The 24,674-nt window shown below is 47.0% G+C and overlaps 1 protein-coding gene across 1 annotated transcript in view; it reads left to right on the forward strand.

Moving 5' to 3' along the window:
• Nucleotides 1–7,587: 7,587 nt before the first annotated feature.
• CREB3L2 (cAMP responsive element binding protein 3 like 2) overlaps nt 7,588–24,674 on the forward strand; it is a 76,141-nt gene continuing 59,054 nt past the window's right edge. The window contains exon 1 of the mRNA XM_069807558.1: nt 7,588–7,823. Coding sequence (XP_069663659.1) covers nt 7,716–7,823 — 108 coding nt within the window. The 5' untranslated portion in view covers nt 7,588–7,715. The remainder of the gene's footprint in view (nt 7,824–24,674) is intronic.

A 24,674-nucleotide genomic window follows, 5' to 3' on the forward strand; every position in this document is an offset into this window, starting at 1 on the left:
AAACATTCCCTGTCCAGGATTCTCAGTTAATGTGGGAGCGGTGTATATTTTGCTTTAACTTTGTTTTATTGTCAGAAAGACAGAATTAGTAGCATTGTTAGTAAAAAATTTCACAACTTAAAAGGTGTTTCATTCTATTACATGGAAAAGTGGTGAATTTCCCATTGTAATAGTGGGATGTGAACATGGGAACAAAAACGTTAGAGGTGACAATTTCCTGTCTTCAAAGCTGGTGGGGTTTTGTATCTCATCTCTCTGAGCCCAGTACAGAGCATGCTTATTTATAGTTTTTGCAGCTCTTCCCCCTACAGAATGATGATCTTATTTATGCTGCTTTCTGTGAGCATTGTCAGTACTACCAAAAACTTCAATTCTTTCAGTTCAGCATTTATTTCTGGTTGGAGTTAATACTTTTAACTAGTATCCTAGCCCCTGTCACTGGCATATTGAGGTGTTAGATGTATTGGAAATGCTTAGCTACTTAAATGGGTTGTTATCCACAGGAGGTTGTGGTACCTTTTTAAATAGGAAGTTCTGACTTTAATTCCCTTAACTACTTCTTGCTTAGTCTGAGCCTGTTGTACTGCTGGGAGTTGTGATAGTGCACTTCTATAGTAGTGATCCAAATACAGTTTGTGTTTGGTCAGCACAAATTTTTTCCTGTTAGCTGAAAGCTGGGGTTTGTCTTAAGCTTTCTTCATATCTAGGAGGCTTTGAGTGAATGTGCTAAGCCTCTGTCTGCTCAGTGGTTACCTCCTTGTTTGCACTCTGCTGTGGTGGCAGAGCTCAGCATAGCTTATGACATTGTCTGCTTTGGAGCTTGGGAACTGGCTTTCTACTCTGAACTCAAGACTAGAAGTGGCAGCGCTGATTCCCTTCACCACTGCACGTGGAGTGGCCAGAACTGCCAGAACTTCTCTCAGTGACTGCTGAATGGCTCATGCTAATCTTTGCCCCTGGCTCAGGATGAGGACAGAGCTGAGCTACACAACGTATAGGATTAGCTGCCAACAAAGAAAAATATTTGCTCAAGAACTTAAACTTTTCTTGCTTTTCTGGTTGTTCTATTTGAAGCTGCTAGTACATGTTTAAAGATTGACCTGCTACTAAAATAACACATACCTACTTTGAGAACACACTGTTTGAAAAGCGGTGCAGCATCTTGAGTGTTCATTACAATTTTTCATTAGGGTGGATTTTCACAAATGGTTCTGCATTAGCAATAAACATAGTTACAGCAAAAATAACCAATGGCAAAGGTATGTTGTGCATTCACCTCTTATGTCTGCTTTGCTGCTATGGGGCAAAGTTAATCTGTGACTAAGTAATTCTGGTTATGAGAAAATCAGGTGTGAAATCAGCATTCCTATAGCATCTGGGTGGTTGTTTTTTTTTTATGGCTAGGTACTCGTTCTGTGAGGAAGTGTTAAAGAATGGAAGTGGTATCCACTGAGTTAAATACAGTGATGCCTTGTTTATAACTAGGCAATGAGTATTTTTCCATGCTGTCCCTTGATAAATGGCATTCAGCTTTTGCTTGTCTGTGTTAACCTCTTGTGTAAACTAGATTAGGCAAACCCAGATTGCTTGCATTAACTGGGACATTTAGAAGTGTTTGTCCTTAACAAGGAATTTATTTTACGTATTTATGGGGATAGATTGGTAGAGACAAAAAATAGAGATGACTTCTTTTTAAAGTGACAGAGCATTTTAACCAAGTATTTGGAGCGTTTCTTAACAGCCCTGAGTTAGAGCTGTTCTGGTCTGCAACGCAGCTCAACGCCACCCAGTTAGTTCTGTCAGTCTGGTGTAAGGTGTAGGAAACCCTCTTCTCCTGTGCTTGTTTCTGTGGCTGTAGGGCACTGGTTTGAGGAAGACACCATGGGCATTGTGCCTGTGTCACACAGCAAAGAACATTTTCAACTTTAATTGAAGTGTGACCTGTATTTGGAAACACAGACACAATTCCCCCAACCCCACATAACATGGAGGGTAAGGAGGGCTGTTTCAGTGAAGTGGGACTTGTTTTCTTTGGCTGAATCATCTTCTCTTGCTTCTGTTTCATGACTCATAATTTTTGCGGACAGAGTAACAGTATGAATTAAGAATGACTGAGGGCTTGGACTGGTACAGAATTACTTGAGCTTTTTACCAGCAGGCTCGGGTTCTAACCTAGCCAAAAGACTTGCATCCTGGTGATTGCACGGTGCCCTGCATGAAGGGAGTAGATGTTTGAGCTCTGTCCCAGCTCTGCTGTGAAGACCAGCAGTGCCTGTGGAAGCCTGGTAAAAGCCATGCAGAGAGGCCATGAATTGCAACGGCAAGAAAGCTGAATTAGTGCTTTGAGAAGTCCCTGGGTACAAGAGGTAGGAATATTCTGGTAAAGGGAACTTGTGTTTCTGTCAGTGTACCAATTATGTGGTTTTAGTAGTCAGCTGTCTCCAGTACTGGCGATCCTACTTTCATGAGTTTTCATGTCAGAAAAGGAATATAATGCCAGGATTGTGGGAAGAAAACTTCACTATTCTCAAGCACACCTTCTATTTTTAACTCTGAAATTTCTGTGGTGCAAGCCTTTTTGCCAAGTAGTTGAGCATTTCTGTATGTACAAACTAAGACTCGGTGGCTGTTTTATCTTGGCGATGGTGAGCTTCTCCACACAGCGGTGTGATTCAGATCTCATTTACACAAGAAATTTGCTTTGTTAATGCATTACCAGGTACAGGGTAGTGCAAGTAATGTCTTTGCATGTGACACACAAAGAAATCAGCTTTCACGGGATTTCTACAGAGACATCCTCTTGCAGGATATGTGTGTTAGTGTGTGTGAGATTTCTTTCTTCTGTTTGTTGCTTTATGTCCCAGATAAAAAAATCAGCTCATTACCATACTTTGCCATTTCAGAACCATCTCCAGCAACTACTGTGATTAGAAATTGATCGCTTGGTCATTCTTTGTGTTCTTAGTCCTGAACTTTTGGCCCTGTACTCTTTAAGAGGTGCTAAGTTTGTTGAAAAAACCTTCTCTAACTACAGCTGTTTTCTATGGCTTTCAAGGAGTAAGACTTTTCATTTGTACCTGGTCAAAAACCTAGCAATTGTTATCCTATAGGTTCTGTTGCTATTTGTTCTTTTCTTGCTGGTTGACTTTTTAAACTTAGTTGAACAGAATGGCTGTAGAAAATGGATGGTTATCTTGATCCACAAGTTGGAAAAATATCATCTGTAAATATTTAATGAGCCTTTGTGCAACTGACCTGATTGAGAACTGAGTAATGATGCGGTCACAGGAGTCCTGGCTTCGGTAACCCGGATCTGCAAGGAAAAGAGCACACCTTTCCTTTGCCAGGCTTTCTGTGACTTACTAGGCTTGTATTATTGGTAGCTTTTATCTTTGATGTTTAAAATAAGTGGTGTTTGTTTGGAGCTTTGCCTTAACAGCCTCCTGTTTGTCAGCTAGCTTGGTTTTCTGTGTGGGTTTTCTATATGTTTTTTCTGCGTGGGCTTTCTGCTCCTTGTAGAAAGGCAACAGAATGGTCAGTAAAAGAATGCTGAGCTCTCCCCTCAGCCCTATCTCTGCAGACAATAAACCCCCACCTTTTTATCTTCTTGTAGATTGTCAGTCAATTTTTGCACTATCGCCCTGTGCTGGAGAGTGAGTTCAAACCCAGTGCAGAAGTCTGTGGTGAGGAAATGGTTTTACACAAAAGGAGAAAACAAAATGCTCTCAATTAGATGAGTTGGAACTTAAAAAATACTACTAAAGCTGCTCGAAGAGGAAAGTTATGAAACACGGAAAACCAGCCTTGATTTTCAGCATGCTAGTAACTATTGAAATCTACAATTTAAAATCCTTCAAGCAATATGGGAAAAAGTTAGGAGGGTAGCTGCATCTGTATAATGTTTTTGCTGGTTTTGTGGTGCTTTCCACAGTGCCTGATTGCTGGTGTAGTGTCAGTTTGTGAGCAGCAACACATGACACATTAGACTGCTATACCATGTATTGTATCAGGACACTGAATAATTAATATTCTCTGGAAAGGATTAATTTCCTCCACTTTTGTTTCTTCCCTCTTGGTGCCCTGTACATGCTGCCAATTTTGAGCAGAAACTTGCTAATACAGATTGCTTTTCCCAGGAAGAACTGGTGCTGCAGCACAAAAACTTCAGTGTGGTCTATATGCTGTTAGTTGCCACCATACAGGGTGAATTGGTTATGTTTCCTTACAAAGTCTTGGGGAATTGTTTCATCAATGTTGAAGCTCAAAAATGAGATGTAGCCTTGAACACTAATTGTAGTAATATGGCAGGATCTGGGCAGGATGCCCAGTTACCAATGTCTAGTCACTAGTTACCAATATCATGTTTTATATTGGTGAATAGCCCCAGAAATGGATAGTCTGTGTTTCAAAATATTTCAGTCACCAAAGAAATCTTCCAAGATGCTTATGAATACTCAGCAGCACTGTGTACCACAGTGGCAGCTGTGCCTCAGTACCAACGTTACAACAGGGCCTCCAGGGAAGTGCAGATGAGAGAGGGACACAATTTTACATGATGTAGGAAGAGTGGAAACCATTGGGAAAAGCAGTGCGTTGTTTACCCAGGGTGCCTAATTTCCCGTGAGCGCTTTACCCAAGAGGGAATGACAGAAGCACTGTGCAACTTGGTTCCTAAATTAAGTATTTCTTCCTGAGAAATGTGTTAGGATGAGTGTGCTGGTTTTGGCTGGGGTAGAGTTAATTTTCTTCATAGTAGCTAGTATGGGGCTATGTTTTGGATTTGTGCTGAAAACAGTGTTGGTCATTCAGGGATGTTTTTGTTCCTGCTGAGCAGTGCTCACCCAGAGCCAAGGCCTTTTCTGCTTTTTGTGCTGCCCCATCAGCGAGGAGGCTGGGGGGGCACAAGGAGTTGGGAGGGGACACAGCTGGGACAGCTGACCCCAGCTGACCAAGGGGATACCCCAGACCATAGGACGTCATGCTCAGCATATAAAGCTGGGGGAAGAAGGAGGAAGAGGGGGATGTTTGGAGCGATGGTGTTTGTCTTCCCAAGTCACCATTAAGTGTGATGGAGCCCTGCTGTCCTGGAGATGGCTGAACACCTGCCTGCCCATGGGAAGTGGGGAATGGATTCCTGGTTTTGCTTTGCTTGTGTGTGTGGCTTTTGCTTTGCCTGCTAAGCTGTCTTTACCTCAGCCCACGAGTTTTTCCTCACTTTTACCCTTCCAATTCTTTCCCCCATCCCACTGTGGGGGAGGTGAGCGAGTGGCTGTGTGGGGCTTAGTTGCTGGCTGGGGTTAAACCACGACAATGAGAAAGTTCAGCCCAGTACTCTTGCTCAAATACCAGTCCTTAGGAGACCCTCATCCTCAGCATGTTCAACAAATGAAGTTGCAGTCACCCAGTCAGCACCTTCTTCCTTTACGGTGAGTTTTATTTTGTTGGCTTACAAGGCGAACATGGCTCTCCCTTTAGGCTTCTCACATGGGCAAAACATTAATTTAGTGCCCCAGCCCAAAGAAATTCTTTAGTCACAGCAGTAATTTTAGAAGGATCTAATGTCAGCCAACAGAGTGATGGAGAGCCTTTTGTTAAATGGATTATCACAAGGCCGCAAAAGCTTTGACAGTAAGAAGACATCCAGTGAAAACATGGAGGTTTCTGGATAAGGAACTGACCTTTACAAGTTTTGTAATCTGCATCTCTGGACTGGTACAATATAATTGCTCTGACAACAGTGCCTGGCAGTGCCAGGACACAAGAAGTTTGTACCTCCAGCTGGGCTTGGCAATGTGGTAGGTAACAATTCAGGCGCTAGTAATTTCGCTTTAGATGTTTTTTGTGCTGCTGAGGGCAGATACTGGACTGACTTGTTTCACAATGACTTAAAATAACTCATCTTTGCAGGAGATACTTGGCTGGGGCAGTTAGGGATTTTCCCTTCATATTCTTCACCTAACAATGTAGCTTTTGTTACACTTTTTAATTTTTTTTAAATCAAACCAAAAAAGATTAATAAATCTTAAAGGGACAACACCAACAAGGTCACCATTATTTCCTCTCTTTGTTGCCATTGTGCCTGATGGGTGCTGGGAAGTCCTTATGACTTTGTTTTCCTCAGAGGGCTAGTCTAGGCTCTCCTTGGCGAGGAGCGTTATCACTTACGCTGCACAAGCATATTTGCTCTGTGAGTGAATGAAGAAAGTAGCATTCAGACAAGAGATGAAGTCTAAATGGGAGGTCTAGATGAGAGAGAATGTATCTGGAAATCCAGTTATGATTCACGTACAATGCAGCATGGAAATGCCAATTAGCGTTGAACTGACCTGCAGTGAAATGCCTTGATTGTGTTCCAGGAGCTGAAATGAAGCACTGAAGAATGCCCATTTTCTTGAATCACAAAGATTTGGCATCTTTCATTTTTAAAGAGTGATGAAATGTCAGCCTTGTCCTCACTTGGCATGAGCGCAAGTCTTAAAATACCAGAATTTCCTATTGACTGGGATTATTTTTACTGCTGGTTGATTAGCACTCTGGGAATGGCATCAGATGGTCAACAGAGCACTCGATGCAGCGAACCTCATGGCTGCACAGAGTTTTAAAGTGCAGTTCCTTGCAAACCTTCTGTTTTTTACAAGGTACGTTCTGATGTATCTTTAATAAATGGGTAAACTGTGCTCAGTCCTGTCAAATCCTGACTGTTTTCTGACTTTCGTGCCTCCTCTTCAGCTAGACCAAAAGCCCAACTGGCCGGTAACTGGAACCGTAACCCTGCTGAAGTTCACCTGAGCCCCGCAGCGGCAGCGCCGGGTGGGGGTGAGGGGCTGCCCCGGCCGCTTCCCTCTGTGACCGGAGGAAGGCCGGCCTCGCCCGCCTTCCACCGCCGCCTCCGCTCGCTCCCGCGGGCGGGGAGCCCCTCGGTCGGCCTCAGCCCGCTGCCGTGACCGTGGCGGGAGGCCGTGCGCCGCCGGGGGACCCGGGCGAACCGCTGGAGAAGGGGCAGGGCTCGCCCCGCCCCCGGGAGGTCCCGCGGTGCCCGGCGGCTCCGCGGCGGGCAGCTGTCCGGGCCGGCAGGCGCCGCTGCGCCCCCGGCCGAGCCCCGTCCGGCCGCCGCGGCCCGCAGCACCCCCCTCCTCACACACCCACCGCCGGCCCTCACACGCTCGACGCCGCGGGGGCGGGGCGGCGCGCGGCGGCTGCAGTCTTGTCGCTGCCGCGTTGGCTGGCTCGCCCGTCGCTCCCGGCGCCCCCGGCGCTCTATTGGCCGCGCGGGGCACGGGAGGGGGGGGGGGGTGTGTGTCTCTCTCCGTTTCCCTCCCGCCGTGACGCGACGGGGCAGCCCCCGCCCACATTCCACAGCTGGAGCCGTGCGGGGGCCGAGCGCCGATTGGGGCGCGGCCCGACGGCCGGCCGCGCTCCTCGCCCCCGATTGGCGGTCTTCGGCGGCGGGGGCGGGGCGGGGCGGCGGGGGCGCGGCGCGCAGCTGGCGGGGGTGAGCCGCCCGCCCCGGTGCCCGCACACTCCCGGCGGCGGTGGCGGGGACGCGGCCTCGGCGCGGCGCCGGGCCCGGCAGCCAGCGAGCTCTGCGGCCCATGGGAGCGGGCGGCGCGGCGTGAGCCGGTCCGCCGCGGGTGGGCAGGGGGGCAGGCAGGCGGGCAGGGGGGCGGTGGATCGGCGGATCGGCCGGCGGGGCTGTCCCGTTGCTTGCGGCCGCCATGGAGGTGTGCGAGAGCGGCGGGGAGCAGCCGCCGCTGCTGCACTGGGACCGCAAGCTGAGCGAGCTGTGCGAGCCCGCCGACCCCGACACCCTGCTGTGCCACACGGTGAGGAGCGGGGGGGGGCGGCTCCTGGGGACGCTGCCCGGCCGGAGCCGCCGGGAGGGGGTGGGTGGGTGGGACGGCTGAGACGGCCCCCGCGGGCGGCAGCGTTTCGGGGGGTCGTGCCGGGCGCCCTCGGCCTCCCCTGGGGACGGGGGGGGGGGTCGGTGCCAGGCGGGTGGGCGCGGCCGCGGGCCTTCGGCCAACAGGTGGTCGCCCGCCGCCTCTCCCCGCGACTCCCGGGGGGGAGCGAGGTGCCCCCGGGCGGGCGCTGGGGCCGCGGCTCGCCCCCTCCGCGCCGCGGTGTCTCGGCTTCCCCCCCCCCCCCTCCGCCGCCTCCTGACAGCCGGGGTCTCGCGTCCCTCGCTCCGCCCGCCGCCCACCCCCCCCTCCGCCCCGGGCCCAGCCCAGGCCTCGCCGCTTCCCCGGCGCGGGCAGGGCCGCCCTCCTCCCGGCCGCGGCTGCCGCTTCCCCCTCAGCGCTGCCCGCTTCTCCCGGGGGTTCCCTCCAGGGGGGCGGGCCGCGTCTCCTCCTCCGCAGCGAGACTCCGCCGGCCCCGTCCCGCTCCCCGGTTTCCCCCCCGCGCAGGGGGGAGGCGGCGGGAGGGCCCGGTTTGTCCCGGCGGCCGGGGACGGGGGTCGTGAACCGAGCGAGGGGCTCGCCTTCCCCGGCGCTCGGAGCCTGGTCGTTGGCCGTCCCGTCGGCGCGCCACATATATGGGGGTCCTTTAAAGGCATGGATGAAATCCTTGCTTGAGTGGCTTTGGGGCCAGCACATGGAGTTTTGATGTTTTGTTTTGGTTTTTTTTTTCCTGGCTGTACTCCCCATTTTTTTTGCTTGTATAAAATGCATAGTTAGCACAGTCCCAAGGAAACGTGTCGTTATCTCTGCTCTGTCGTTTCTCTGTTAACGCGGAGGCTTTTTTGCAAGCACAGAGATACAACTTTATAAAGCTGCGTAGGTGCAAATCCTAGGTGGAACTGAGCTGGACCGCTTCGGGACAGCGTGCACGGAAGACTCTTCTAGTCCACTGTTTGTGCAGTTGTCGAGCACGTGCTCAAATGGAGACCCAGTGTAACGTGGTGGTGGTGACTAGCATGTGGCGGAGTGTCTGAGGAAAGAAAGGTGCGTGGCAGGTGCTGGCACGTGCTCTGCGTTTCTTTCTTGTGCCTAAGAGGCTGATGTGCAAATACAGTCACCCCGCTGAGAGGGACCGACCTCTTCTCGTGGGAGCGGTGGTGATTCCACAGCGCGATGTGCAGCGAGGCAGCCTCCTGGCACTGTGTGGAGTCCTTGGTGTTAGTCTTGAAAGGCAAACAAGGAAAATCTTACTTCTTGTGTGCGGTACGTGGTGGCCTTACTGATCCGGGATCACGTCCGTCACAAGCTCCAAACCCTGTTTCAGCAGGAAGCAAGCCTGTTGCACGCGTGACTGTCTTTAAACATTGTTTGGCTTCTTTGTCTTTGAAAATTCTTGGGTTTTGTTGCGCAATGTGTATCTTCTGGTAGATCCGGGGAAAAGCAATTGTATGTTATGGTGGCTTGGTTTTTTTAAAGAGCCAGCAGGAACACTTAACAATGAAAAGCTCTTCCTTCAGACAGCTGTTTTCTTGCGTTTTTTCTTTAACAAGAGGAACGTTGTGAATGAAATGAGAGGCTCTTTGGAGAGTGCTCCCGCTTGGATTTTACAGTTGTGCTGGGATACTTCCTCCTGCTTTGTTTGGATCCTTGTGATGAGAATGGAGTTGCTGCTCTTAACATTTGTTTTCTTACTTAGTGTTCTGATATTTTTTTAGTTAGTGCCCTGAAGGAGATCTTGTGCTTGGGCTAGAACTTGTGGCTGCAGTGACAGGGATATGTGTTTTCTGTCCTATTTCGAGGAGCTTGGGACTTGGTTTTCAGCGTAGCTTGACAAACAAAACATCCTGGCTGTCTGGTGGATGGAAATGTGGTGCTTTTCCCTCTGCTGTTTTCAAGTTTTATTGGGGATTTTAAGCTTCAAATGCTATTATGATACATGTTTTGCAAGAGGCAGTGCATAGCTGGGTCTGCAACAACTTGGGCTGTGACCCCTTGTTGGGAGTAATAGTCTACCATTTATTTTTTTGTGTGGTCTTCTTGTTTGTTTGGTTTTTTTCAGGAGTTTAAGTCTTCTTTAGGGACTGTCTTGAAGTCAAATAAAAAGTGTGAAATGAATTTACCTTTTTGGTTGTTTTTGGAATTCTTCTGAAAGATGCTATCAGTAAAGAAAAAATAAAAGCAACTAAATGCTGTGGATAAAGTAGGTGTAGTGAGTGGACCTTTAGAGGAAAAAAGGGAAGTTTTCTGAAATTAACGTTCTCTAGGGGGGAAAAAAGCACATGTTTCTGCCTGTTTAACTTATTTCTTTTGCAAAGTGCATCCTGCTGTGTAGAGGAAAATACTGCGCTTGATATCATGAAACACAAGTTCTCCATTTACCTCTGGCCAAAACTTCATAGAATAATTTTAAAAAACAAACCCTCTGGATGAAATATCTGTTCTTCTCCTGGCTTATGCTTTCCATCTGGGAGGACTGGTTTGACCCAGCTGGTTCTGCTGTGTTTGTAAACCTAATGCAGGGTATTTCTGAAAAGATTGAGGTGATGAGGAGACCCTTCTACGCTCTACCTGTATGAGCGCCCACCGCCTGTGCTGTCATCCTCACGGCTGAGGAACACACGCTGTACGGCACTTTCTGGTCTTTGCGCCTTCCCGAGGTGTCCCATAGCTGGAGGTGCAAGTCTGCATTCAAGCAAACTTCTGAGTGGGCTTAGAAAAGGTGCCTGGGATAGTCACGCAGCCCTAGGAGTGTGAGCTGGACTGGCGATGGGGAGGAGGAGGGAGAAGAAGATGATTACTGAGGGGAGAGCTCACAAGCAGGAAGAAGGATCAGTGTCCTTCGGCAGTTGGACCCGTGTGTGCAGACAGGCAAGGGTGAGAATTCTGTGCCAGCTGCCTTTTGTGTATTTTAAGTTAAATTTTAACCTTTTTACGACCACAAAGGCTGTTTGTGGGTCTGGTTGATTTGAAGCTAGTAGACAAGTGTGAAAGTATGTATACACTTAAAAACTTGACCTCTATTTTAAACTGTTCCAGCCTGCCTTAATTACCAGGACTGAAATCCAGCCTCCCAGGGATTTACATTTCTCTTTTAACAGCTGATGATTTCACCAGTGCCTGAAGTGGCATGAGGAGCGGTTCCCTCGCTCCGCTGGTGCTGTTGGTGATGCCGTTGGCTGTGCTGGGAGAAAGTGGGAGTTCAAGGAGCTCAGTTCTGGTGCTGGCAGCAGTCCTTGAGGCGGCTCATTAAAGTATTCACAGTTTATAGTAATCACCTGGATACCAGATAACTTTATAGTGGTTATTTTTCCAGAGTGGCTTAGTTTCCCATCTAAGAAAAGGCTGAAAGGTTTCCCAGAGGTGTGTTCATGGCATAGGTGACGCGTCTGCGTATATAATCTTCATATGCCCTGTAGCTTGTTATGATTGTGTGTCGGTAATACTGCATGCTGGCATTGTGCAAGGTATTACTATTATTATATGCTTTTTCTCCTTCCTGTCAGTCAAGCAGAAGCAGAAAGGAAGCACAAAGCCTGCCGCTACTCAAAGGGAGCAGAAGCATGGCCAGGCTGCAAACTCTTCACCTTCTCACTGTTGCTGTTACTTCCAGTAATGTGCAGGCAAGCTTGAAGTGGGAGAGCTCTGCTTGCGGTTGTGGGTCTCCGTTGGAGTTTATCCGTGGTTGTATGTGGCCCAGCTGGGATGGCATCTTCAGTGACAAATGCCAGATCTGATGTAGATGGATGTCTGCTGACAAACATGCTCTGAAATGCCAACTACCTGTCCCACTGCTGGATGGGAGATGGAAGGCAGATGGTTCTTATGAGCCTTTGCTATTTAAAAACTCCTTATTTAGTACTGAGGAGGCAATCTTTTTTTCTTCCCCCCATTTTCATGGTTATTTTAATAGATTAGCTCCTGGCTGCCGCTTCCAGATGGTAGCAAAATGCAGCTGAATGTAAGTATGACTGTGATCCTTAGCATGGCAGATGTAGAACTGCACCTACAGGTACACAGGGGTAGCGGCTGACTTAAATATTTAGGTCTAAATTCCCAGATGTCATGTCCTGAGTGTCTTGATGATGAGTGGTTAACTGAAAGATACTTCAAATGCTAAGTAGCCCAAATTGCTTATTCTTTGAAGAGTCTAACTATTGAACTTAAAGCTCATACGAAAAAATTGAAATGCCTCAAATATTACATTGCTGATGCCATTGTCTGAGCGGTGTTTGAGCTCAGCCAGCCTGTTGCCATGTTGCTGGTGATGCTGTGGATGGCTCAACCCTGGAATATGGGTGCAGCATAGGTTGGCATGAGCGGAGGAGGCATCCCACGCCTTGGCTACCAAATTACTATCTCCCTGTGAGAGCAAAACCAAAGGGATCTGCCCCTGACGGTTAGTGTTCAGTGATGCTGGAATTCAGGGTTGTAATTGTCATCTGAAATGAGCTGGGGAAACTTTGAGCTGGCCTTCTTTCCTCAGATAAAAATTGCCTATTAGAAGCCTCTGAACCTCACCGGGAGCTTGCCATGACTCATTTCCTCTGCCACAAAAATGATGGTTGCTGTTACTTCGCGTTCTAACGACTTCTGCAGAAATACTGCCTCTGAACGAGCTGCCAGGGGTGTTGCCTCTGGTTTTTGGAGTATGGCAGTGGCAATAGTTAATTTAAATGGATGACAGTGCTTGTTTTTTACAATCTGTGTGTGTTTAAATAAAAGTTGTGGTTAGCACAGCATGTATGGATGTGGAGCTGGCTGTATCTTACTTTGTGATGGCTGCATGTAGTTCTCTGTAAAATCTGGTGTCAATATAGTTTGATGCAATGTGTTTTTTTTTTTTTTTATTTTGGTGGGGGGGAAGGTACTTCATTTATTTGAAAGTGGAGTTTGGCCTGTTGCCTATTAACAAGAAAGCTGAAATCTCTCATTATTTCTTCTCTAGTCACCTGCATATGGAGGACCAGACAGCTAACTTCAGGTGAGATATTTGTGAAGTCAGTACTTCTGAAGATTTTGCCAAAATCCTCCAGTAAAGAGGGGAAATGTGAAAGTGCGATTTTTAAATAGTTGTGTATAGAGTTTGTACAAAGCAGTAGTGTTAAATTTTGAGAATGACCTTCCATATTAAAAAAAAAAAAAAAAATCGGGATCACAACTGCTGAACAGCAGAACTAGTTCTATTCAGTGCCTTGCACTGAAAGCCATTCCCCCCTCCCCCCGGTTTTCTTCCCAAATTTAAGTAAGAAAACCACTCCTGTTTGCCAAGGGACATGTCAGGTACTCATAATGGGTCTCAATGATCTACAGTTCCTCTAAAAGCTGAGATAAACATAAGTGGGATACTTTGAAACTTTACCCTTCCATTTTCTGACAGTTAAAATTAGAAAAAGTAAGGGTATTGAGTTGCTGGCTGGTTTCATTTGGACTAGCTGTAACTGTATAGTGAAGTGCTTGATCTGCAGTGAGGACGGGAGCTGGAAAAAATGTTAGTCTGTCCTGGGACTGATTTTGAAGCATGGTAGATAAGAATGAGCCAGCATTTAATGTACAAAAACTCTATTTTTTTTCCTGATGGACGTGACTGATCTACACTGTCCTCTGCAAATGCTTCCTTACTTTGGAAAGCCATTTGTTAAGCGCGGAGCAGGTCGTGTGCAATAGCTGGGGTAAAGGAATTTCATTCACGGTGTTACCAGACAGGGTTTTCCTGTGTCTGGAGTTGTTGAACTTATCTACAGGGATGGGGGAACTTGTGCTCTTTGCAGGTCTTTGTTCGCAGTGTGAAGAGTCCCTTCTTTGGGGTCTTTCATAGCTGGGGGTTAAGTAAGTTTCCACTATCCTGGGGGGGTTGACCAGTTTTTCATTAAAGCAGTCTCACTTTTTAGGATCATCCGTGTCTGTGGAGGAGGTTGATCTGACTAGCTGCAGGTCCCGGATGGGGATGTGCAGTTTCATTTGATCTTTTTGTGTCCCTCTTGCTCTCTGCTGCACTGACTTCAGCTGCAGTTCATTTGCACCGTATTTTTTCTCCTCGTACACTGTAAGATCATATCATCTTCATGCCAGCTATGACAAATAAAACAAAAATAAATATAAAAATAAAGCAGAGGCTGTTGACCAACGTACCACCAGCTCTGACTGTCTCTTAGGTTGTCTCTGCTTCTTGCTGTGTGGCTGTCACCTATACGACTGCCTGGCAAAGCCACTTTATGTCCAAGCTGTCTGACAGATGTGGGGGGAAGTAAATACTGCAGAAAAAAATTGCTTCAGCACCTTAGGAGCCACTGTGTGCAGCAGTACTGTGCTGTGGTGACACAAAACAGTGCCCCTGGGCTTGGGGGGCTTGTAAGCTTCCCTTAATGGGCTTTTTTGCAGAGCTAAGCCAGTGTGGATGTGCTCAGCTTGCTTTCTTATGGCAGGAGCAGGGAGATGTCTGCCTCTTGAGCTAGTACCTTGTGGCTCCCATGGCCCTGCTCATGCAGGGGCTGCAGATCTACCCAGGACTGTAAGGACTGAGGCACCTAGCTCATGCCGTGTCTTGCTAGCTACTCATCCCTCCAAAGGGCTGTGTGGTCTGTGTCACTGTGGGCTAATTTTCTCTTGGTGCCTCAGCTGCCAAGGTACCTCTGAGATACTTGGTTGTTGCTTTGAAAGCAAAGAGATGGTCCTTTGAAAGTAGCCCTCTGTCTCTGACCAGGCAAGTTGTCTTCCTGGCTGTGCATTTGCCAATAGATGTTGCTTTTCTGTGCTCTATCCGAATATCAGTAATCGTGCCCCGCTGTCCTTAGCGCTGGCTGTACTCCTTCCTCCCTGCATTCTGAAAAGCTGTTTTCTAGTCACTTTGTAATACTTGGTTTAAACATCCGTCATCTGTTTCCTCTGTCTTGGGCTGCTTCTCTCCCCTCTTGGAGAAGGATCATTTTGTGAGTGAGACTTTAGCAATTATTGATAGCCAGTCAGATAGGGTGACTAAGCTAGCTTGGTGCCATTTTTCACAAGCCGTATTGACTGCCTACCCTGAGCTTACGAGGTCCTCCCTTTAACTCCTCCAATTCCCTAGAGCAGCTTTCCTTTTTCCAAGGCAGATGGGTTTTGTGTGGGTCCCCGAGGGGCTCTTCCACAGTAGAGCTCTGCATCTGGTTTTCAAGGAGGGCACATTTATTTTTGCTGTTACTCCCTATTCATCTCTCTGAATCACGGAGATGAGAAATCAGTGCTATCTGGATGCCCTTTGGCTGTGTTTTTTCTGGATGACGAGACCTGACAGTGCGGTTCTGCACCTGGATGTAACCACAGGCTGTTGGGGCAGCTGCCTGGGAGCTCATCCAGTTGTAAAATGACTTTCTTGCAAGAAATTAGCTTTCAGCGGTATCGGTTCCCTGATGCAGCTTATGCTGCAGCAGCCCAGGTACTGGTGCTGATGTGAGAGGGCAGGTAGGAATATTTGGCTGTGGAATGGGTGGTGGTACTGCATTTTGGGCTAAAGGAAAGTGCAGTGGGAATAGTCTGGGTAGCTTTATGGCTTGTGCTTAGATGTAATCCTGATGTGCATGTGTGTATTTATTTGATACCAGTGGACTATTATTTGGATGTCACTGGAAAGAAAAGGGATTACCTGGAGGAGGCAGTTGTTCAAGGATCAATAGGAAAAAGGGTTGAGAAGAGTGTAAATATGTAGCAGAGAAACAGACAGACCTGAGGCTCAAAGAAGCACTGATGTTGCATCCTGTCAATGGTACCACCACACCTCCATGATGTAGAGTGTTGGTGAAAAGTGGAGGCTGTCTAGGTTGCTAAATTATTTGTCTTGTATAAAAGTGACAGAGGCTGTGCATGAAAAATAAGTTTGGCTTACGGCTGCATTTTTACTGGCAAATCTGTTACCCTTTCACCTCGCTTAAGTGAGTAATAGGCAGTAAAGAAGACAGGTCAAAAATGGTGAGGTTCATTCTCTCTGTCTGTGAGCTGTCAAATGTAGCTTGCGACCACAGAAAAGAGTCACTGAATTGAGTTATATCAGCGCTAAATGTGTGCGGGAGGGATATAAATGCTCTATCAAATAAGGAGTGCTCCCTCTCGTGAGGGTGAGTTGGGAAGCAGAGAAGGCAATGTGAGAAAATAAGGAAAGGCTGGTTAAATGGGATAGACATGAATTACTAGAGCTGTCCCCATAGCTGCCATCTATCCAAATGTGTAGCTTAATAGTGTCAGTGACCTCTCTGTGCCTTTGCTGTGTCTTAGAAACTACTCACTTTTTTTTTTGGCCATCTGCTGCTAGCTGACTTTCAATCTTCTGTACATGATCCATCTCTGCTGTGGTGACAAGCAAAAATCTAATGGAAAAATGTGACACCCACTTCATCTTTCCTCTCTGCCAAGGAGAAGCATTCCCTTGCAGCCACAGTGGGGCTGGCTTTGTCCTTTCACGCAATCTGTTAGTCATATGCAGTGAGAAATAGAGACTAGTCTGCTCGGATGACCTCTTAGGGAGCTTTGGGCAGGCACCTTAGGGAGTTTCAGGCCTCCTTCCTTGCGAAGTCTGATGTGTCCTGAGCAGAGATGCAGGAGGGAAGCGAGTTGGAGTTGGTGAAGACTTCTTCCCTGTAGTGTAGGGGCAAAGAGCAATATTGCTGATAAGCTTTAGTGGCTCACCTGGAGCTGTGCATGCTGGGCTTGCCTCTCTCCTGCAGCTCTGCCAGGACAAGCCCTGGCTGTTTGGTGGAGTAGTTGTCTCCCAGGTCTTGCTGGAGTTGAGGTTGCCTGCAGAGGCGAGGTGTGTGCTCCCTTGTGCGAGATGGGCTAATCTCCAATAGAGAGGAGGAAGGTCACTTGCCGTTGTTCTGCACCGAAGATGTTGAGTGCTGCCTCTGATTTTGAATGTAAGCAGGGTCTTCAGCTCTGGCAAAATGCTTTTAAGCATGTGCTGGCTTGCGAAGCAAGGAAAGCATCTTTAAATTGCTGATATTTGAAGTATTCTGTTTAATTTTCCTTCTCCAAAGATTGGATGCTGTGATGCGAAGGTCTGTAGAAAAGAGTGGCAAAAGAGCCAGGCTCTTTACACCACCACATGACAGGAGGATGAGAGAAAATGGACATCAACTGAAGTGAGAGAGGTTCAGACTGGTAAGGAAAAACAGCTTCACTGTAAGGATAGCTGAGTACTGGAATAGGCTGCCCAGAGAGACTGAACCATCTCCTTCCTTGGAAGTTTTTGAGACCTGACTGAATAAAGTCCTGAGTAACCTGGTCTGAGCTTAGCTCTGACCCTGCTTGGACAGGAGGCTGGACTAAAGACCACCTGAGCCCCTTTCCAGCTGGAGCTGTGCTGTGGTTCCTTCTGTAGCAGTCCTGGACCCAAGGCACTGCCTTGCTCAGGTTTAGATAAGTATGGCATTGCTAGCAGTAGTCTGATCCCTGAGTTTTTCATGTTCCCGTTAAACTACTGAGTGATTGAGGCCCCTTGATTTTACTGATTTTTGTTAGGAAACTGTTGTTTCTGATGACCACAGTTTCACAGAAGCAATGCTTTGGGTTTTTTTTTTTTGTAGTTCTGGTTTGGATTTACTGAAATGGAGACAAGGAAAACTGAACTGAGTTCCAGCCATCCTGAACAAATGCTTGTTTCTGTGCGTATGTTTTTCTTCTGTGCAGCACACATGATGTGCAGAGTGGTGTGTTGGACTTGTGGTTTGTTTATGCACCCGTAACTTTGTTCAGGATTTTCCTGATAAAATTCTGGGTGCCTTACCTACTTGCTCTTCTGTCATATGATATGACTGTATAAGAGCCTACGCCATTTGTTTCAAGGCTGTTTGTCTGTATGCAACCTCATACCTCTAAGGATTGGCTACTACCTGTGTTATTTCTTTTTTTGTGGCTAACCCTGAAACTGTAGATGCGGCAAGAGACCACCCTGCATAGTAGCTTGTGTGCCTAGGTTTGAGGAGGTTTTGTAGACCCCAAACCTGAAAAACAGCCAACAAAACAAAAAAATACCAAGCAGGTCTCTGTTCCTTCACTCCCACAGTCCTGCAGCAAATTTTGTGCACAACAGGAAGCTTATCCCAAGGCTGCTTTTTTTCCCCAATCTCCTATAGGTACTTCTGTTGGCTTCAGTAATCTGCTTGCAATGTTTTCATTTTGTGTGGGTTATCTGAAAAGATGTGTATTCTCATTTATGGAGGTTCTGGTACCCACAGAAGAGGTTTGTGTGAGTATGTGTAGAACCAAAACTTAAAAGCAGTAAAGAGCTGATCTGCTCCTCCAGCTTTTCTCGCAGCAAAAGCAGCAATGTGACTTGCCTTTGGGGAACACTTGTGATATTATGGACATGATGAGATCTTCAGGAGGAACAAAGACTAATGTCCTGGTTTCAGCTGGGATAGAGTTGATTGTCTTCCTAGTAGCTGGTACAGTGCTGTGTTCTGAGTTCAGTATGAGAAGAATGCTGATAACGCTGATGTTTTCAGTTGTTGCTAAGTAATGTTTAGTCTAAAGTCAAGGACTTCTCAGCTTCTCATGCCCAGCCAGCCAGAAGGCTGGAGGGGCACAAGAAGTTGGCACAGGACACAGCCAGGGCAGCTGACCCAAAGTGGCTAACAGGGTATTCCATACCATGGGACGTCCCATCCAGTTTAGGAACTGGGAAGTTGGGGGGGGGGGGCGGGAATTGCTGCTCGGGGACTAGCTAGGTGTTGATCGGCGGGTGGTGAGCAATTGTACTGTGCATCATTTGTACATTCCAATCCTTTTATTATTACTGTTGCCATTTTATTAGTGTTATCGTTATTAGTTTCTTCTTTTCTGTTCTATTAAACAGTTCTTATCTCAACCCACGAGTTTTACTTCTTTTCCCGATTCTCTCCCCCATCCCACTGGGTGGGGGGGGTGAGTGAGTGAGCGGTTGCGTGGTGCTTAGCTGCTGGCTGGGGTTAAGCCACGACACTTAAGAAGGTCATTATTTCTTGCAGCCAGATACCTGCCTTTCTTGGATCTGTCCTGGCTAGCAAAGGGTGAAGACTAAGGAAAATATGACGTCTAAACTGTCCACTTTCATACCTCCTAATATGAGGCAGCAGCTGACTTTCTGCAGAACATCTGTTTTTCTCATCACGGGTGTAACTGGCCTAGTCATCAGCGCTGATGGTACAGCTTGCTCGAGCTCCTCAGGGCCGCAGCTCCCTTCCCCTCCTCCTCTCCGCCGTCCCCCCTGCACAGCTGTGTGCGTGATTCAGGGTTGGGACCGGCGTGGTGTTTGGGGCGGGCTGGTAAGCTGTATTTTTCAGAGAAGAGGCATAAAGCATAGAGCTTTTTTTAAAGGAAAAAAAAAAGAAAAGAAAACCAACTGACCCCGACTACATAGGGCTCTGATGCCTCCTATGCTTCCTGGGGAGATGCTGTGGGGACTGAGGGCTCTCTAGTGATGTCCATTTTGGCTGGCTGTGGGCCGTCTGCCCTTCCTTCCAACAGAAAGCATTTCCCCCCTTGCCTTTCCAGACTGAAGCCTGCCCCCTTCCCTCCTAGCACCCCCGAAGGAGCCAAAGCCAAGACTCCCTGGCAGGCTGCTGCCCACAGTTATCAAATCGATGACAAGAGCTCTCCAGCGAGCCGGGGAGGGCAGGAGCTGGCGGCTGCAGGTGGGATCCAGATGTGCGAGGACCCTGGGCTGCAGCCCTGCCCTTGGGGTGCCCAGCCGGCTCACCCCGCCAGCAGCTGGAAGGCACCGCTCAACCATGACTCCATGAAGAAACGGGCATGGCAGAAATGAGCTTTGGCACTATTTTTAAGGCGCGAGCTTTCTGAACGTGAAACTGGTCTCCTCCTCATGCCTTGGTGCTTTGGCACTTCTGTTTCTGTTCGGCTGGTTTGCTCCTCACGGCTTTCAGTGGATGCTGTTGCTTACAAGAAGGACTAAAAAAGAAAAGTCTTACTTTTGTATTTGCACGCAGTGACTTGTGGCTTCTCATTTGGCTGTGCTAATTCAGAGCAAAATTTCAGCTGAATTCCTATGGACTATTATCTATCTTCGCTGAAAAAGCACAGCAGGGAGTCTGCTCTGAGATGTGGGAATGTTTCCCTATTGCTGTTGCTTGTTTGTTGGGTTGTTAGAAATAATGTTGCAAAACCACAGGGGAAGGATGGACTTAATTTATGTTGCTGTTTTTTCTCGACTACAAACATGTCTGCAAGATCAAAACCAACAAAAAAGTGGCACTGACCTTGAAAACTGTACAGTAAATGTCTTGATTTCTTTTCTAAAAAATTAAAATTAAAGGCATTTCATGTTCCGAACATCTTTTTTTAGTTTTAACGAAAAAGATCTGAAAGAGAGGCATACAGACAACCCTTTCCTCAGTACCCTGCCTGGAACAGCTTTCTAGCAAGATTAGTTGGGGATGAAAAAACCTATTTGGTTTTAAGATGTGGCTTCAGTGTTTAAGATGGACATTATGTGCTATGGTAGCTGGGATGGAGCTACAAGGAACCTCGACTCATTTGATTTTGTTTCAAATTTGCAGGTATTTGAGGGGGGAAAAAGAGGTTGGAAATATAGGCAAGAAACTAGAATCTGCAGAAACTTGCATTCCTGAAGGCCAGGGAAGAGACAACTGAAGTAGTTATTCAGTACAGAAAGCTTTAAGTCTGTATATCAGAGAAGCCAGGGTTGTGACGTGGATGGCCGATTAACTGTGCCACTGCTATAGTGGTGATTAAGGTGTTGAAAAGTATGATTTGGGGAGATGCATGGAAACCTGGGCCTTGTAGATGTCAGTATGCTACAGTTTGGCTGTGGGCTTTTCAATTCTTGACGCCTGGATAACTGAAAGAGGGGCTGATTTGGGAGAATTCAAAGAACAACAGCAAAAGTAAGTGGTTGAAGTAGCTAGTTTATGAGGAAAGATTAAAAACATTAAATATGTATTGCTTTGACAGGTGTTTGGAAGAGGATGTGGAAGTGATATGATCAGAACAGTTTATGTTATGCTCACACTAATATAATTAAGGCTTCTTTCTCAGTTTCACATGATGTACATAATGTAAATTTTGGTATCAGTACCAGAATAGAGAGTCTGTGAAACTTTGGTTTCAGCTGTGGTTCTCATAACACACAGATAATGAATATCATTGTATTCGCAGCAGGATCCCTTTAGAGCTTTGTGCTTAGAATAAAATTATCGTTATCACGAAGGAGATTATGAATCTTAAGCTATCATTATGCTATTCCTTTTTTAAACTGGTAATGTACTTTGAAAATACCTTTTCTCTTTTTGCCCCAAGTAGTACTTAGAGAAGAGTAAAAAAGAATCGGTGTGAAGTAGAGAGGAGCTGATGATGATCAGCTAAAAATATCCAAGGGGAAAAGACAATGTTGGCAAGTGTAAGGATAGAAAGGGGAGGTTTTTTATAGTGTAGTATGAAAATGAACCATTGTCAGTAATCGGGTTACAAAACTTGTTGGAACAAACAAACCTGGATAACTGGAAATCCAGATAGGCTGAAAGGTCCCAGAGAAGTTTAGTTTGTTGACACTGATTTTTGTTGGGTCATGACATCATGAGGAAATGTCTCAAAACATTAAATTGATTAAGAAAGAGTAAAGGGGAAGTAATAAAAACTATGCCCTGGAGATACTGGTACCAAACATATTTAAAAATACAGAAAAGCTCTTGTAGGTTTCCATAGTTAGAGTGGAATGATACAGATAGGATTTAACCCTGGTAGGTAGGACTTTATGAAAAGCAGATATAGTCAGACCAACCTGATTTCATTCTTTGAGACGGAAAAAAATTGAAAGTAAATAGAGACATTTTGCAAGTAATTGGATATTTATTTCATTGTATTGATTAAAAAATTGTACCACAAAATGTGTGAAATTAAAGGGTTGACTCAAAGTAGTTGCTAATGGACAATTGGTTTCTGGTAGAGAAAGGCATTTGTCCCAAAATACAAGGCCACCTTTATGTACATTCCCTCTTGGAGTCCAGTATCAAAGGTGGCCTTGTATTCCTTGTACCTCTGTCTTGGACAGACTGGCTAAAACACACCCGATCGATGTCAGTTTGTCCAGGGTCTTCAGCCCTGGCAAGTGAAAGAAGGCAGAGGAAAGAAAGCAAGCAAAGCAGTTAGGATGAGGTATGAGGAAAAAACAATAGACTTGAACGTATGAGGAGGTGGGATGAATAGCCGGCTGAAAAAGGAAAGTTTCTAGCTTTCATTTAAAGGTAGAGCTAGTGGAAGGTGGCAGCTGGTATGATCCCAGTTGTACCAATGGTACCAACTTTTACCCCAGTTTTTAACAGTGGAAGATTGTTGTTGTCCCTCTCCCACTTTTGCTACGATACTGCAAGCCTGTGCTTCTCTACACCACCAGCTGGAGGAAGCTTGAAATCCATTGCCTGTGGCAGGCCTTACCTTATTAATGTCTATCCAGAACTTTTGTGGCATTTTAACGAGCCTCGTAGTTTGTCTGTGATGCAGGTCAGTCTCCCCATAGTTTATAGGGGACTCATGTTTAATTTTGGCATACAGGTTGAGACAGGAGGCGGAGGGTGCCCAGGACGTTTGGAAAGGGTGAGTAATTTTTCTTTTTGACATGCTCTGTATTTAGGTAGCTGGCAGACAGAAGACGCTGCCTTAAACTGCTTCCATGCTATGGCATAACCTTCCCTAGTGATAGTGCTGTTTTGTTTTTTCTTTGGAATGTGCTAGCAGGAAAAATGCTGTATTCAACTATAGTGTGGACAGCAGATGTGTCTTGAAAATGTCCAAAAGCTGTATTGGAAACGGAGCAACCACCAGGAGAGTGCCTAGCTTCTCTAAAGCCGTGTTGCTTCTCCTTTTGGCATAATGCTCCCAGTGCGCCTGTGGTATGTTGGGGTGTGTGTGAGCTGCTGTGCTTGTGAAGTGGCCTCTTCCTGACCTGCTGCTCAGCATCAGGTGCCTCCTGGAGAAGCACTGACAACAGGTCTGGCTGGGAATGAAGCTCCTCAGCTTTATGGTCCTGTCAGGCTGGTCAGGCTCTGCTGGGTCTACCAGGAGAGGCTGAGGCTACACGTGCTGCTGGGAGTCATCACTCACGCCTGTCCGAGGGCATAATAGATGAGGAGCCTTGGTCCTTCAGCACTAGTTAATTTATGGAGCGGAGGACTACTCCTGTGACTGCCTTTGCCATTCTGCTGCAGAAAGATAACCTGCGGCAGCAGAGCAATAGTACAAGACATGCAACGCCTTAAACTGCTCCAGGTGCCTGGAGCCTGGATGTGTGCGTAGCCCACTCCTGTGATTGATGCACAGCAGTTTATCTTTACAGAGCTGCCTTATCTCATTTCTGTTTGGCATATGTAGAGGACCTGAGCTCCTCGCGACAGTAGGCACTGCAGCGTGCAGTTGGCAGATTAGGAACAGATCTCTGCTTGGACCAGGTGTGCCCATACAGAAACCACGTGGCAGGGCCATTCTGCTGTTCTGAGCTGCTGTCCTTACCCCTGAAGCAGCTGCTGGGGAGTTGACCACTTGGGTTACGGTCAAGACACAGACTAGAAAATATGGAAATAAAAGCAGAAGTGAGAAGTAAAGCTCCCCCCACCCCCCCCCAAACAGGGAGTGGTTTTTAAAAGACCTTGACTTTTCAGAGTATTGCTAGAATGCCTTGGAAAGGACTTTCTTCAATTACATGTCCTCTCTTAATTGAGCCCTTTTAAGGCACTTTGAGGCAGGTGTCCCAAAAATCTTGATTCACGCCTTGTAGATCTCTGACAAGAGGTCTGGTGTTTGAGCCAGGCAGGCTGTGCTCTGTCAGTTTAGTCTAGCAGCAGGGAAGGAATGTAAGTCAAAGGCCTGGCTGAGGAGGTGATCCGGAGCGAGTGAGCGGATGCCAGAGAAAATCTGGACCATGTAGGGATGTGAAGAAACCTGGAGGCAGATGGGACAAGGAAGTGTAATGAGTTGTGTGCAGACCAGGCTGTGACTTCAGTAGTCTGCAGTATGTACCAAAAAGAAATGGCTGTGCAGGGCTGGTGCTGGGAAAGGGCTCTTTCAAAAGCTTAGTCACTAGCAGATGCTGCAGTGTCTGTGAGCTTTAAGGGAGCGCTGTGGCTATGTAAAATGTGTCTGTGCAATGCTTTGCTTCAGACCTCTTGCATTAAGCAGAGATATTTGAAACATCTCACACTGGAATGGGTTTTCCCCATGACAGGTTGTACCCATACAGATGCTGCTGTCTTCCTCAGGACCTTGGAGGGGAGAGATGCCTGGTGTAGAAATAGCCCTGAGGTTACATATAACTTGGTGCAGTGTCTCATAGCAACAGGGAGGAGGAAGCCATCATCATTTTCTTGTCTCTAAACAGATTGTCAAGGATTCCTGTAAAGTACAAGGGCATGATTAATGTAACCAGCACTTTCAGGCTCCTGGCAGTGGCTCTCAGTAGTCCCATTTGCAATGTACAAACACACCTAAGTACACATACAGGCAAAACTATATCACTTTTCCCAGGACATGCTGCAAGTCAGTTTAGCTGGAGACCCAGCAAAGACCTGATTCCTTGAGCGTTCCCTGTTTCTCCCTGGCTTGGTTTGAGGGGGGGTGCCCGTGTTGCATTACTCCTCTGAGCCTTTTCTTGGAAGCTCTGTGCAAACCCGCCTGTTTCCAGTTAGTGACGCAGTGCTTCAGGAGGCTGAGCCAAGCCAAACAGGGATGTTCCCTGCTTAGGGAATGAACGGTAGGGCCTCTATACTACGACCTTATGGGCAGTGTACTGACAGACAGTATAAA

Source organism: Haliaeetus albicilla, chromosome 19 (assembly GCF_947461875.1).
Source record: "Haliaeetus albicilla chromosome 19, bHalAlb1.1, whole genome shotgun sequence".
In the NCBI taxonomy this organism is placed as follows: Eukaryota; Metazoa; Chordata; class Aves; order Accipitriformes; family Accipitridae; genus Haliaeetus; species Haliaeetus albicilla.